The sequence below is a fragment of the Octopus sinensis genome, linkage group LG13 (assembly GCF_006345805.1).
Source record: "Octopus sinensis linkage group LG13, ASM634580v1, whole genome shotgun sequence".
Taxonomy (NCBI): domain Eukaryota; kingdom Metazoa; phylum Mollusca; class Cephalopoda; order Octopoda; family Octopodidae; genus Octopus; species Octopus sinensis.
The window spans coordinates 1,125,704-1,139,936 of NC_043009.1; the positions used below are offsets into that span (position 1 = coordinate 1,125,704).

General features: G+C 39.3%; 1 protein-coding gene across 3 annotated transcripts in view; it reads left to right on the plus strand.

The window, feature by feature from the left end:
- Nucleotides 1-13,178, plus strand: part of LOC115218510 (transcription termination factor 2) — an 82,778-nt gene extending 69,600 nt beyond the window's left edge. For 2 of the 3 annotated variants that reach the window (XM_036508105.1, XM_036508106.1), the window contains exons 21-27: nucleotides 1,235-1,426; nucleotides 2,717-2,778; nucleotides 5,979-6,132; nucleotides 8,965-9,047; nucleotides 10,611-10,685; nucleotides 12,193-12,276; nucleotides 13,097-13,178. In XM_036508105.1, the coding sequence (XP_036363998.1) occupies nucleotides 1,235-1,426; nucleotides 2,717-2,778; nucleotides 5,979-6,132; nucleotides 8,965-9,047; nucleotides 10,611-10,685; nucleotides 12,193-12,276; nucleotides 13,097-13,160 (714 nt within the window). In that variant the 3' untranslated portion in view covers nucleotides 13,161-13,178. Of the gene's footprint in view, nucleotides 1-1,234; nucleotides 1,427-2,716; nucleotides 2,779-5,978; nucleotides 6,133-8,964; nucleotides 9,048-10,354; nucleotides 10,430-10,610; nucleotides 10,686-12,192; nucleotides 12,277-13,096 lie in introns of those variants that run through there. The other variant, XM_036508107.1, reaches the window with a different exon arrangement.
- Nucleotides 13,179-14,233: the final 1,055 nt, after the last annotated feature.

The window sequence follows — 14,233 nt, forward strand, 5'->3', positions numbered from 1 at the left end:
TAACAAAAGCAAAGTTTGAGGGAAATATTATTCATTTTTCATTCTTTCTAGGGGTAAGCAAATAAGAAATAACATTTGCTGCCCAAGGACAAAAGTTGTGTCTCACAAAGTTATATTCTCTTCAAATTTGTTCAGAGTCCATGCTAGGTGACCATAAGTGTCTATTGCTATACTAAAGATGAAGCACAAACCTTTCAACTTTTTAACTGTCAGGTCTGAGATAATCTTAAAATAATACTTCTTTGGTCCTCAAAGGTCTATAAGAGCTGGTGGTTAGATCCACAGAGGTAAGCTACCTGTCTATCAAAGTCAATACTTTCACAGGATCTGGTGCTTATTACAGACAGGTAAATGAATTAAGGCAATACAGAAATTGTGATCATCATTTGTGTAGTTTTTAAGAAGCTTACTTCTTAAACCTTGTGGTTTCAGGTTCAGTCCCACTGCATAGTACCTTGGATAAATGCTTTCCACTATAGACCCAGGCTAACCACAGCCTTTTGAGTGGAAAGGTTGATGGAAACAGAAGACAAGCCTGTTGTGTGTGTGTGCGTGTGTGTGTGTGCGTGTGTGTGTGTGTGTGTGTGTGTGTGTGTGCACCTGTTTGTGATGGTTGGAAATGGAAAAAACCGTCATCCAAACAAGGTTGTTCATTTCCAGTCTTCAGTGAAAGAAATGTCTAGCCATAGGGAAATATTACATTATTTGGAAACAGGTGAAGGTTGGTGACAGGAAAGGCATTCAGCCTTAGAAAAATCTACCTCAACAAATTCCGTCTGACCCATGCAGGCATGGGTAAGTGGATGTTTGTTGATGACAATGATGACGAGCTGGCACAATTGGTAGCACATTGGATGTCATGTATTTCTTATGGTTTTACATTCTGAGTTCAAATTTCACCAAGGTTAGCTTTGTATTTCAAGGGTCGATAAAATATGTACCAGCTGAGCCCTGGGGTTGATGAATTGACTAGTTCCCTTCCCCAGTATTTCAGGCCTTGTGCCTATAGTGGCAATTATTATTGTTATTATTATTATTATTGTGGTATTGAGTAGAATATTTGCTGTAGCTCATCTTTTATACCAAGACAAAACATGTACATGAGAGCATTTCCAATCAGTTAAGACCAGAAGCCATGAGAACCGCTGCCTATTAGGTCTCTGAAACCTTATTGCAGATGTTATTACCTTGTTGTTGTTGCTTTGTTTTTAAATTTCTTTTTCTTTTGTTTCAGTCACTTGATAAAGAGATGACCGAAGAAATTGGCCTAGACTTGTCTTTGACTGAGCAGCTGAATGACCTAACCTTACAAGAGAATGATTTAAAGGGATATCTTGATGAAGATAGTAAGAATGAAAACAACAGCCAACAGGATGTTAAACAGAAAGACAGGGATATCTTCCGCCTCGAATGTCAAAGTACAAAGGTAAATAATACTTTTTAGTTCTATGTATTGTAGAGAAAAACGTAAAAGAGAGATTGAGTTTTTAAAATCTTTTCAGTAATAAAAGGCATGGGTGTGGTCGTGTGGTTGAGAACCTCACTTTGTAACCATTTGGTTTCAGATTCAGTTCCATTGTGCAGCACACCTTGGGCAAGTTTCTTCTACTATAATCCAGGGATGACCAATGCCTTGTGAGTGAATTTTGTAGACAGAAGCTGTGGAATCCCATCGTACATATATATTGTTGTGTTCTCATCCAAGATGAAGACTAGCACCAATGTTACATGTGATAATTGCTGAGATTTCTCTTGGCAGGAAACCAATGGTAGCCTTGTTAACCCACAAATAAAGTGTGTGTATATATATATATCATCGTCAACATATCATCACCATTTAGTATCTGTCTTCCATGGAGTCATGAGCTGGATAGGTTGACAAGAGCTGGCAAACTCCAGAGCTGCGCCAAACTCCGCTATCTACTTTAGCATGATTTCTATGGCTGGATGCCCTTCCTAATGCCAACCACTTTACAGAATGTAGTGGGTGCTTTTTTTACAAGGCACCAGCACCAGTGGGGCCACCAAATAACTTGCAAGTGTCCTCAACTGAGATGGGGAGTTGTATTCAGTGAGGTGGCTTTGTGCCAGGTGTTGAGAAGTTAAACTATGATAGAGGGACAGAAACAGGTGTCTTGCTGTAAAGGAACGACTACTCACAGATTTCTGTAGTCAGTGGCAGCATTGCAAAATTGATGAGTGTCAAAGAAGAGACCCAGTGTTTCTTCAGCATGTCGTAAAAGGCAAGTAAAACAGGTAGGATTTGCACTCTGACCTCAAAACCCTCACCAGCAACAAACTACCCAAAGAGACACTTTGGTTGGGTGCTGTTGCCTGATTGGTACAAAGGTATTACCCACCAGCTGTAGGAAACCTCCAGCAAAAGGTAGATGCAATGATGCACCGTCATAGCACATGCCTCCAGACAACTACTACTGCTGCTGCTGCTACTACTACTAATACTACTACAACTAGTAGTCATAATAGTAGTAGTACAGAAGCGCAGCACTGCCTGTGACGGACATCATTTATTAAAAGGCCCAAAGTGTATTTCTTGAAGTCAAGCTTCATTGATGTCCCTATGACCAAAAGAGATTATTACCTTCACTATTATTGTCATCATACACACACACACACATACACACAACCTGTGCCCCCTTATATACAACCATATACACAAATATTGCATTATTTATTCATTATTTTTTTTTTCCAGATCAAAGCACTTCTTGAAATGCTTCAAGCAATCTATAAGAACGCAGAAGACAGAATCAAATGGTATTCATTTTGCTTTTTTATTTCATTTATATTTTTGTATTGACTTTGTGTAGATGCAGGAATGGCTTTGTGGTTAAGAAAGGGGCTTCACAATCACATGGTTCCGGGTTCAGTCCCACTGCATGGCACCTTGGGAAAATGTCTTCTACTAAAGCCCTGGGCTGACCAAAGCCTTGTGAGTGGATTTAGTAGACAGAAACTGAAAGAGAAGCCTGTTCGCATACGCATACATATGTATGCATACACACACGTACACATATATATATCTATATATATGTATATTATATATGTGTTTATGTGTGTGTGTATGTGAATTGGTATCCCCTTGTTTTGACATTGTGTAGTTGTTGTAAAGGAACATCACTGCCATTCAAGCTGTGTCCTTCATTTTCAATCGTCCATCTACACATGTCCATCCATAAGGAAAAAAATTACTTTACTGGGAAATAGGCGAAGGTTGGCAACTGGAAGAGCATCTGCTTTGTAGAAAATCTGATTAAATACGCTCCGATCCCTGCGGCATTGCAAAAATGGATGTTAAAATAATAATGATGATGATGATGACTATTGAAGGCATCTCTATGTGTTTACTTGACTTGCTAGAAATGTTGATGCAGGAGTGGCTGTGTGGTAAGTAGCTTGCTTACCAACCACATGGTTCTGAGTTCAGTCCCACTGCGTGGCACCTTGGGCAAGTGTCTTCTACTATAGCCTCGGGCCGACCAAAGCCTTGTGAGTGGATTTGGTAGACAGAAACTGAAAGAAGCCCATCGTATATATGTATATGCATGTATATATATATGTGTGTTTGTGTGTCTGTGTTTGTCCCCCTAACATCACTTGACAACTGATGCTGGTGTGTTTACGTCCCCGTAACTTAGTGGTTCAGCAAAAAGAGACAGATAGAACAAGTCCTGGGGTCGATTTGCTCGACTAAAGGCGGTGCTCCAGCATGGTCCCAGTCAAAAGACTGAAACAAGTAAAAGCGTAAATCTTCCAGTAATCATACCCTACCTTCATAGAAAATAAAATGTGTTTGGTAAACAAAGAAGTGTTGGTCATATCTGTAATGTCTTATATTTTTTTTTATCATAAGTCTGCTTGATCAGACTAAACAACAACAACAACCACATTAACATTATTAACTCTTGGAGTATGACTGTTACGTATTTGTCTGTCTTTGACTGCAATGTTTATGTAGACGTACTCCTTCATGAAATGTCTTAATTTTTCAGTGCTTTCTATTGAAAATCGGGAGAGAAAACTTTAAAAAGTGATTGGATTGCACCACTAAGCCTTTAATATTCTTGGTAGTATAACATGGTTGCATAACAAAATACCGTGTCCCTAATGCCAATTAATCAACAACTTTGTATTATATATACATGCATACACACATATGTATGTACCTATCGCGGTTTCGATTCTCAGACCGGGCGTTGTGAGTGTTTATTGAACAAAAACACCTAAAGCTCCACGAGGCTCTGGCAGGGGTTCATGGCGATCCCTGCTGTACTCTTTCACCACAATTTTCTCTCTTTCTTCTGTTGGCCTGCTCGCTTAGCCAGCGGGGTGGCATCATTTGAAGGCTAAAACAATGTGAAGCGCATTGTGACCAGTGATGTGTAGCAACATCTGATAGCCTGGTCGGTCACGGTGATCACGGTGATATATCTATATATATATCTATATATATATATATATATATATATATATATATATACACATATGCATACATACATGCATGCATATATATATGTGTGTTGATCTTCATCATCATCATCGTTTAACATCCACTTTCCATGCTGGCATAGGTTTGACTGAGGATTGGTGAGCCAGAAGGCTGCACCAGGCTCAGTCTGATCTGGTAAAGTTTCTATAGCTGGATGCCTTTCCTAATGCCAACCACTCAGTGTTGTGGGTGCTTTTTGCGTGACACCGGCACAAGGGCCAGTCAGGCGGTGTGTGTATATGTATTAGTGTGTATGTATGTGTACGCATATGCGTACATGTAAATGTATATACATATATGTGACAGTTCCTCTCATCTATTTATCTCTAATTATCTGTCTAATCCCATTTAAAGAAGTAAATTACTCATGGTACTATCCAATGATTATTTTATGGCTCTCTGACTTCTGACACCATAGCCATTTAAATCTAGCTAAGGCTTGGTGTGTTTTCACTCCCTTCAAGGATGCCTAGCTGGGAGGGTCGGTCATATCTTGTGGCATTTTTTCATCCAAACCAAATTTTTAAAAGGTTTTTTTCCATGATGCTATTGAACTATGCATCAATAAAAAATGTGTGTGAAACAACTGTTGTGAACTTTCAACCCATTTGTGTTCTTGGAGTGGCTGTGTGGTAAGTAGCTTGTTTACCAACCACATGGTTCCGGGTTCAGTCCCACTGCGTGGCACCTTGGGCAAGTGTCTTCTACTATAGCCTCGGGCCGACCAAAGCCTTATGAGTGGATTTGGTAGACGGAAACTGAAAGAAGCCTGTCGTATATATGTATATATATATATATATATAAGTATATGCGTGTGTGTGTTTGTTCCCCTAGCATTGCTTGACAAGCGATGCTGGTGTGTTTATGTCCCTGTAACTTAACAGTTCGCCAAAAGAGACTGATAGAATAAGTACTGGGCTTACAGAAGTATAAGTCCCGGGGTTTAATTGCTCGATTAAAGGCGGTGCTCGAGCATGGCCACAGTCGAATGACTGAAACAAGTAAAAGAGTAAAAGAGTAATATCTATTTATGTAGTTATTTTTCAACTATAGTCTTTGATTTGTATGGATTCTCAACCCCTTTTCTACTAAATGAGAGGGGTTACTGAAAAGTTCCTGGCTTTGGGTAAAAGAAAATATTCACAGATTCACACACTTATTGCAGCAGCCCTTCGGTATTTCTAAGCCCTATAAAAGAACTTGCAAGGTTGGGCCTTCAACCAGGGCTTTCATGATCTCCTTAAAGCCAGGAACTTTACAGCGCTTCCTTGTATGTCTGTGTACGCGTGTGCACACACGCACACACACACACACACACTGTGATTGCCTCAGTAAACAACTCTTCCTGAAAGCAACAATGCTATTTTCACAAATCTCAAATATAAAATGAATAAATAAAATATAATATGTTAGTTTTTGTGCAGTATACTCAGCCAGTTGTACTATTTTTCCTTTCTTTCCTTTGTAGTGTTGTTGTATCACAGTGGACAAAACTATTGATGATTGTAAAATACCACATTACACAGGCTCATTTTACCTATCATCTCATTGATGGGGCCGTTCCTCCAAAGAAACGGTCAGAGATTGTTGATGACTTCAACACAAATCCAAACGGTGCAAAGGTAAGCAACTCTATATCATCATATCATCATCATCATCATCATCATCATTAAGCATCTGTTTTCCATGCTGGCATGGGTCAGACTGTTTGACTGGACCTGGTAAGCTGGACATCATTGTTATAATGTCCACTTCTCCATGCTTGCATGGGTCAGATGGAATTTGCTGTGCCAGATTTTCTACAGCTGGATACCCTTCCCGTCCCCAACCTTTACCTGTTTCCAAGCATGGCAATATTTCCCCATATCTATTTTGTACTTGTTTCAGTCATTTGACTGTGGCCATGCTAGATCCCGGCTTATCTAGCCATATTCTTCATAGAAGACTGGAAACTAACAACACTGCTTGTATAACAGTGACACTCATTTACAACCATCAAATGATATCAAAACAAAGGTACACATAAGCACACACACTTATATCTATGTATGTACATGATGGGCTTCTTTCAGTTTCCTTCTACCAAATCTACTCTGATAAGCCTAGTTCAACCTGGGGCTGTAATATCTTAGATGCTTGTCCAAGATGCCAAGCAGTGGGATTGAACCACAAACAATGCAGTTGGGGAGTAAAAACATCTTAATTACAAAACCACACCTGCTGCACCATGGTAACTAAAACAATAAACCGGAGCATGTTAATTGGTTCTGTGTTTTGCTCTGTTGGGGTTGACAGCCGTGCTGTGCTTACACTGTTGCTATCTATCATTCTTTTATCTATTATATATACCGCAACAGAAACTCTCATTTCATTGAAAGGTGTCTTGGGCCAACAAGGGAACCCCTATACAGATGTTCATACTGCTAGAAATAGCTAAATCTCCTGAAAAATGTCAGCTTGCCATCTTAAAATAAGACAGTCATTATAAAATGTTGTCATAGATAAATCTGAAAAAAAGAAATGATGAGGTGGTCACTGTTGGAACACATTTGATCATAGGTCGACTTGATGATCAGGATTGAGGTGGTTAGGTGTGTATCCCGGTGGTTAGGTGTGCAGCCCGGTGGTTAGGTGTGTAGAATGATGCTGAAATGAAAGAGCCCTATGATCTAATAACATTACTCACGGCCCAAAATAAATCTACGAGGGACGTTCAATAAGTAATGTCCCTGAACCATTTGCAGTTGTTTGATCTAGCTGAAATTTTTCATGTGCAATCATTTATATCTCTATAGAGTAAGTGACAAATTACAGCTCTGAACTAATTGTGGTTTCTGATTTACAGGTGTTTGAACTGAGTCAAGTGTGAAGTGGAGCCTGTTGAGTGTCGAGCAGTGATCCGGTTTTTGTATTTGAAAGGACGCACACCATGGGAGACTTTTGATGAAATGAAAGTAACTCATGGTAATGATGCCCCATCATATGACCTTGTAAAATGCTGGCATCGTGAATTCAAACACGGTCGGAACTCTGTGGAAACAGCTCTCAGATCTAGTCGCCTCCCTTCTGCCATTGATGAGGCCTTTGTCCGTCAAGTTGAGGCTGCCATTTTGGAAGATCGACGCATAGTTATTCGCCAAATAGCCCATGAGGTCAAGATTAGTACTGGGTCTGTGGAAACTATCATTCATGACCATTTGCATATGCAAAAGGTGTCTGCCAGATGGATTCCCATGTTGCTCACGCCTTTCCAGAAGCAAGAACGCGTCGAGTGCTCGAGGATGAATTTGGAGATGTGCCAAGAAGATGAGTCAAAATTTTTCAAAAGACTGATTACACAGGATGAAACCTGGGTCCATCACGATGATCCAGAGACCAAAGCCCAGTCAATGCAGTGGAAGCACTGTGACTCACCCCCTCCAAAGAAGGCAAGGGTGCAGCCCTCCGCTGGCAAGGTCATGCTCACAGACTTCTGGAACCAGGACGGAGTAGTGATGACAGATTTCCTGGCAAAGGGTACCACAATTACAGGAGCCTATTATGCTTCACTTTTGAGGAAATTAAGAGAAGTTATCAAAATCAAGAGGCGGGGCAAGATCAGCAAAGGCATCCTCCTCCTGCAGGACAACGCTCCGGTCCACAACTCGCTTGTCGCCAGATCAGAAGCACAGGCGTATGGCTATGAACTCCTTCCCATCCCCCCTACTTTCCTGACCTTGCACCCTCTGATTTTCACCTTTTCCCAGTCATGAAGTTGTTTTTGAAAGGAAAGCGTTTCCCAGATGATGCAGCCTTGATTTCTGAAGTCACGTTCAGGTTGGAGGACCAAGCTGGGGTCTTCTACAAAAACGGTCTCCAGAGCCGCATCAAACGATGGTAGAAATGCGTAACTCTGGGTGGTTCCTCTGTAGAAAAAGACTAATAACTGTACCAAGTTTCGTTGCTCTACTGCTATGGGAAGTGGGTCAGGGGCATTACTTATTGAACGCCCCTCGTATATCTACAAATGTCTAAGTAGAAAATTTTGTCCCAAAACTATTCCGGCTGTGAAAGATCTTCTTGCATCCAATTATATTCAACAATGTCAAACATGACAATACACAAATATATGAAGGTTCATGGCTCACTGGTTAGAGCATTGGACTCACAATCATGAGATAGTGAGTTCAATTCTTGGACCAGGCAGTGTGTTGTATTCTTAAGCAAGACACTTTATTTCATGTTGCTCCAATTCACTCTGCTGTAGAAATGAGTTGTGATGTCATTGGTGCCAAGTTGTATCAGCCCCTTCGCCTTTCCCTTGGATAACATCAGTGATATGGATAGGGGAGGCTGCTGGTCTTCCATAAACAACTTTGCCTGGACTTGGACCTTAGAGGGAATTTTCTAGGTTCAATCCCATTGTTATTCATGACAGATAGGAGTCTATATTAAACTAAAGTCTTATATTCCAGATATTGCTTCTGTCATTAAAAGCTGGTGGTGTTGGTCTAAACTTGATTGGTGGCAGACATTTGTTTTTACTTGATAATCACTGGTAAATATTTTTCCTCTTTCTTTTCTTCTTCTTCTGATGCTGAAACTGGAATGTTCAATCAGCCAAATTACTTGCTTATTAAATTAATAAGTGGCTGAGTATTTTTCAGGTGCATGTACCTTTTAAGGCAATTTTCAGATAGAATTTACCTGTTAAAATGCATGACAATGGTATACCTTTAAATTGCAGATACAATCCGCTCAGTAGGCTTCTTTGCAGTTTCTATCTTGCCAGTTTCACTCAGAGAGTTTGGTTCAACCTGGGTCAAAAGAAAATGACATTTACCCAAGATACTATACAGTGTGATTGAACCTGGGACATTGTGGTTTTAAAGCAAACTTCTTAACCATTCAGCCGTATTGCATACCTGCATTATACAGGCATGCATACATATCATCATCATCATCACCATTTAACTTCTGTTCTCTGTGCTGGCATGGAATAAACAGTTCGACAAGATGCCAGAGAGCTGTGCCAGGCTCCATTTGTCTGCATTGGCATGGTTTCTACTGCTGGATGTCCTTCCTAGTGCCAACCACTTTACAGAGTGTACTGTGTGCTTTATACATGGTACCAACACAGGTGCTTTTTACATAGCACCAGCAAAACACACACACACACACACACACACACATATGACAAGTGATCAAGGCCTCTCATGTAGCTGTGCTTGAGAAGACACGTGAAGCCAAGACATAGTCACGGCCAGTGCCATGTAAAAGACACCTGTGTTGGTGACATGTTAAAAGCTCCCCTCCTGGTAACACGTAAGAGGCACTTGTGTGAGTGACATGTTGGAGGCACCTGTGCCAGTGACACATAAAAGGCACCTACTACAGGAAAAGGCATCCAGCCTTAGAAATCAAACCAAGACAAACCAAGCATAGTACAGCTCTCCAGCTTACCAGTTCCAGTCGACAGAAGATGCCAGAGAACTGGATGCCTTTTCCTGTAGTAGGTGCCTTTTATGTGTCACTGGCACAGGTGTCTTTTACATGGCACTGGCCGTGACTATGTCTTGGCTTCACGTGTCTTCTCAAGCACAGCTACATAGAAAATGGACAGTAAATGATGATGATGATGATCAACACTCATGTTGTAGATGAGAGATGGGAGTTCTACCATTCCTTGTTGAACAAACTGCATACAGGGTTTTTACAGTGATTGAGTATTTGTGCTGAAATTATAGCTATTAATTATAGATATTAATTATAGATATTAATTATAGATATTAATTATAGATATTAATTATAGATATTAATTATAGATATTAATTATAGATATTAAACTATAGTCTTATATTCCAGATATTACTTCTGTCGTTAAAAGCTGGTGGTAAATTGACATTGCCTGTACAGGTGCACTAAGATGTTTTGCTCACAAACACAATATACTGCCAGGTCTGGGAATTGAAACTATGTTCTTGCAGCTGTGAGTGCAACACCCTAATCACTCGGCCACTCCATTTATACATTATGCATGCTTTATATGTAATATACGGTCAGTCATTCAATAATGTTTTTTTTCAGTTTTTAAAAATGTTCTTTTTTTCACTTCTTGCAGGAACCCAGCTTTGGAAGAACAAGCCAGTGACCGTATCTATAGAGTTGGTCAAAAACATGATGTTGAGATTCATCGGTAAGTTTTGAGTCTTTTATTTCCATTATTCCACATCATGCCAGTCATTCCTTTTATGATTTAGTCAGAGGGGAAGTTCAGCAACTGTGACCTGGACATGTTTTTTACAGGAGAATGGAAAGGACCAACGCTGGTTGTATGAATGGTGATGTTCCTTTACTATTGTCACACAATGTCATGACAAGGAGACATTAACACATACACAATGGCATGCGCATACATACACACACACACCTTTTTACATGTTTCAGTCATTTGACTGTGGCCATGCTGGAACACTGCCTTTAGCTGAAGAAATCGACCCTAGGACTTATTCTTTGTAAGCTTAGTACTTATTTTATCAGTCTCTTTTGCTGAACCACTAAGTTTTGGGGACATAAACACATCGACATTGGTTGTCAATAAAGACACACACACACATAAATATATATACGACAGGCTTCTTTCAGTTTCCATCTACCAAATCCACTCACAAGGCTTTGGTCGGTCTGAGACTATAATAGAAGACACTTGCCCAAGGTGCTACGCAGTGGGACTGAACCTGGAACTATGTGGTTGGGAAGCAAGCTTCTCACCACACTGCTACACCTTATACACACATGTAGCTGAGATTGGATGAAACTTTTGGATGGAACTTGTGAAAGAGGGAGACCCAGGAAAACATGGGGCGGTTTCAGGACACTGAACCTTATGGAGGAGATGACAAAGGGCCCAAATATCTGGTGCCTTGTTGTACTCAAGAAGACCCTTGCTCCACAGCAGAAGTGTTAATGTTGTTTCCCTTGCTGAAGAGGATTGGCCTGTAAGGGCCCTGTGCTGGTGCCACCTAAAAGGCACCCAACACACTTTGTAAAGTGGTTGGCATTAGGAAGGGCATTCAGCTGTAGAAACCAAACCGAATCGGACTGAAACCTTGTGCACCTCTCTGATCAAACTCTCCAACCCATACCAGCATGGAAAACAGACATTATAGGATGAGGATGATGCTGTATATATACACAAACGATGGGCCTCTTTCACTTTCTGTTTATTACATCCACTCAAAAGGCTTTGGTCAAGCTATATAGAAGACATTGCGATGGGATGAGGCTGAACCTGTAATCAGGTGGTTGAGAAGGAAACGGTTTAACCTTGCAACCACGCCTCTGGTTAAGTTTTATATTTCTTGTCAAGGTGGTGAGCTGGCAGAAATGTTAGCATGCTGGGCGAAATGCTTAGTGGTATTTCGTCTGGCGCTACATTCTGAGTTCAAATTCCCCCGAGGTTGACTTAGCCTTTCATCATTTTAGGGTCGATTAAATGAGTACCAGTTATGCACTGGGGTCGATGTAATCGACTTAATCCCTTTGTCTGTCCTTGTTTGTCCCCTTTATGTTTAGCCCCTTGTGGGTAATAAAGAAATAAGAAATAAGTTTTATATTTCTGAATTTTATTTTGTTAAAGAAAACCCGAGTTTTATCAAGGCAGAATCTCAGACAAATTTTTATCTATTTATTTTTTTTCTAAGGTTTGTCTGTCTGAACACAATTGAGGAGAAGATTTTAACATTACAAAGTCAGAAACGTAAATTGGCCAAAGATGTATTGACAACGTAAGTTTCTCTTTACATGTCTTCACACTGTTTGACTATTTCATTTTAATATCTGGTTTGCGTGCTTCTTGATGTGAACTCGTGTGTTTAAAGATATTTCGTTGTATTTCAGGGTGGGGTTGGTCATTATACCAATAATAAACACACATGCTGGTTTTATTTTACTTCTTTGTTTTCATTAGTAAGTTGGTCAATGAATTAACTAATCAATTATTTCATTAATTGTTCGGTTAATTAGTCAATCAGCTAGGTTTGTCAGACTCCATTTTTGTTTTTTTATTGCTGTTTGTGACCACAACAACAACAACATGCCCTGAAACAGACCTGGAATAGAGAGGGCATATTATAAGGTTGTGAATGATAATGACAGGACTTTGACAACCTTGGCTGATTGATTGACTAACTGAACGTTAAAAGCACACTCTGTAAAGTGGTTGGTATTGGGAAGGGCATCCAGCCATAGAACCCATACCACAACAGACCATATGTCAGTATGGAAAATGGACATTGAATGATGATGATGATGATGATTGAAACAAATGGAAAGTGGCTTATTCAGTTGAATCAATATCTGGTCCTTGTATATGAGATGTTCACTGTTGGAATCTCTGCAAATGACTAGCATGGTCAGCTTCTTGTGAAACTGGGTTCACTTGCTGGAATGAGTTCATTTCCTCCGAGGGTTGAATACCAACACAAGTGCAACTATTTTGCTGCTCCAGCTAGGGAAAGATGGGGAAGAATCTATAAACATTGTCTTTTCTTAAACACATCAATAAAGGTTGAAGAAAATTTACTCTCCTTTTCTTTTTGTTAACAGGTCAGGACAAAGCAACAGTCGCTTGCAACTGAATGACTTGCGAATGCTGTTTGAGATTAAATGAACAGAAAGGAGAAAAAGACAAAAAAGGCAAATCTTCCACTTGTGTCTCCTTCTTGTTATGGTTTATTCTTTTAATAAGATTATATTTTTATATTCGTGAAATATCCAAAACAACTGGACTCTAAATTGAGATGATCTAGTGTAGTTATTTAGCTAAGTTGTTCCTAGTTCAAATCTTGTAGAGTTTCACTTCATTACTGTTACTTGTTAATTATTAAATAATTATAATTACCCAATGCTGAGAAAACAGCAGAAAGATTGGCTATTTTACACTTATAAAATGGAAAAAAAGGTTGCCAAGGGTGACTGATAATATTTTTTTGTCTTATCTTAAAAGGGTTGAAATATCCAGCCTTTCTACTGTTTTCTTAGCTATACTACATTTGAAATTTACTTTCTTCTCTGTAAAATACCAAACACATTTGATGCTTCCAAAGTTTGTTTATAAAGTTATAACTATTGTTAGAAACTGTGGAACAATGAAAAGCATTTAGTTTCCTTGTTGGCATCTTGAATTCAAATTCTGCAGGGATCAGATGCATGGACGTATCAGACAATTTAGGCAGTACATATTCAGGAAGAAATGATTTTAGTGCATTAACCTTTTAGCTTTCAAATTACTCCATCGAATATAGTGCCTTTTTTTATACAAACTGTTTTGACTTAACCTTGCATTATCTTATAATTTTCAGACTTCCATGATATGATTGTTTCTTTTTAGAATGTTAGTGTAGGTTGGGTGTGAAAGATTAGATGTGGCCAATTTGAATGTCAAACATAGAATATTTGGACTGGATTTGGCTGGTTTAAATGCTAAAGGATTAAAAATTATGTGAGACCCAACTTCATCTATAGGATACAGAGTGATGTTTTATTTTGAGACATGCTTTTCAAAAACATGCATGTTAAGCCATCAAATATGGCACTACTAATTAATTTTGTACTTAATTTGTAAGATAATTATTTTTATTAAAATTGTTTTTAATATTTGTTCTCACGTGTACAGTGATTATTTTAAAATAAGCAAATTAAAATCATATCTTCTTTTGTATTTATATTAAGCCACAAATTTAT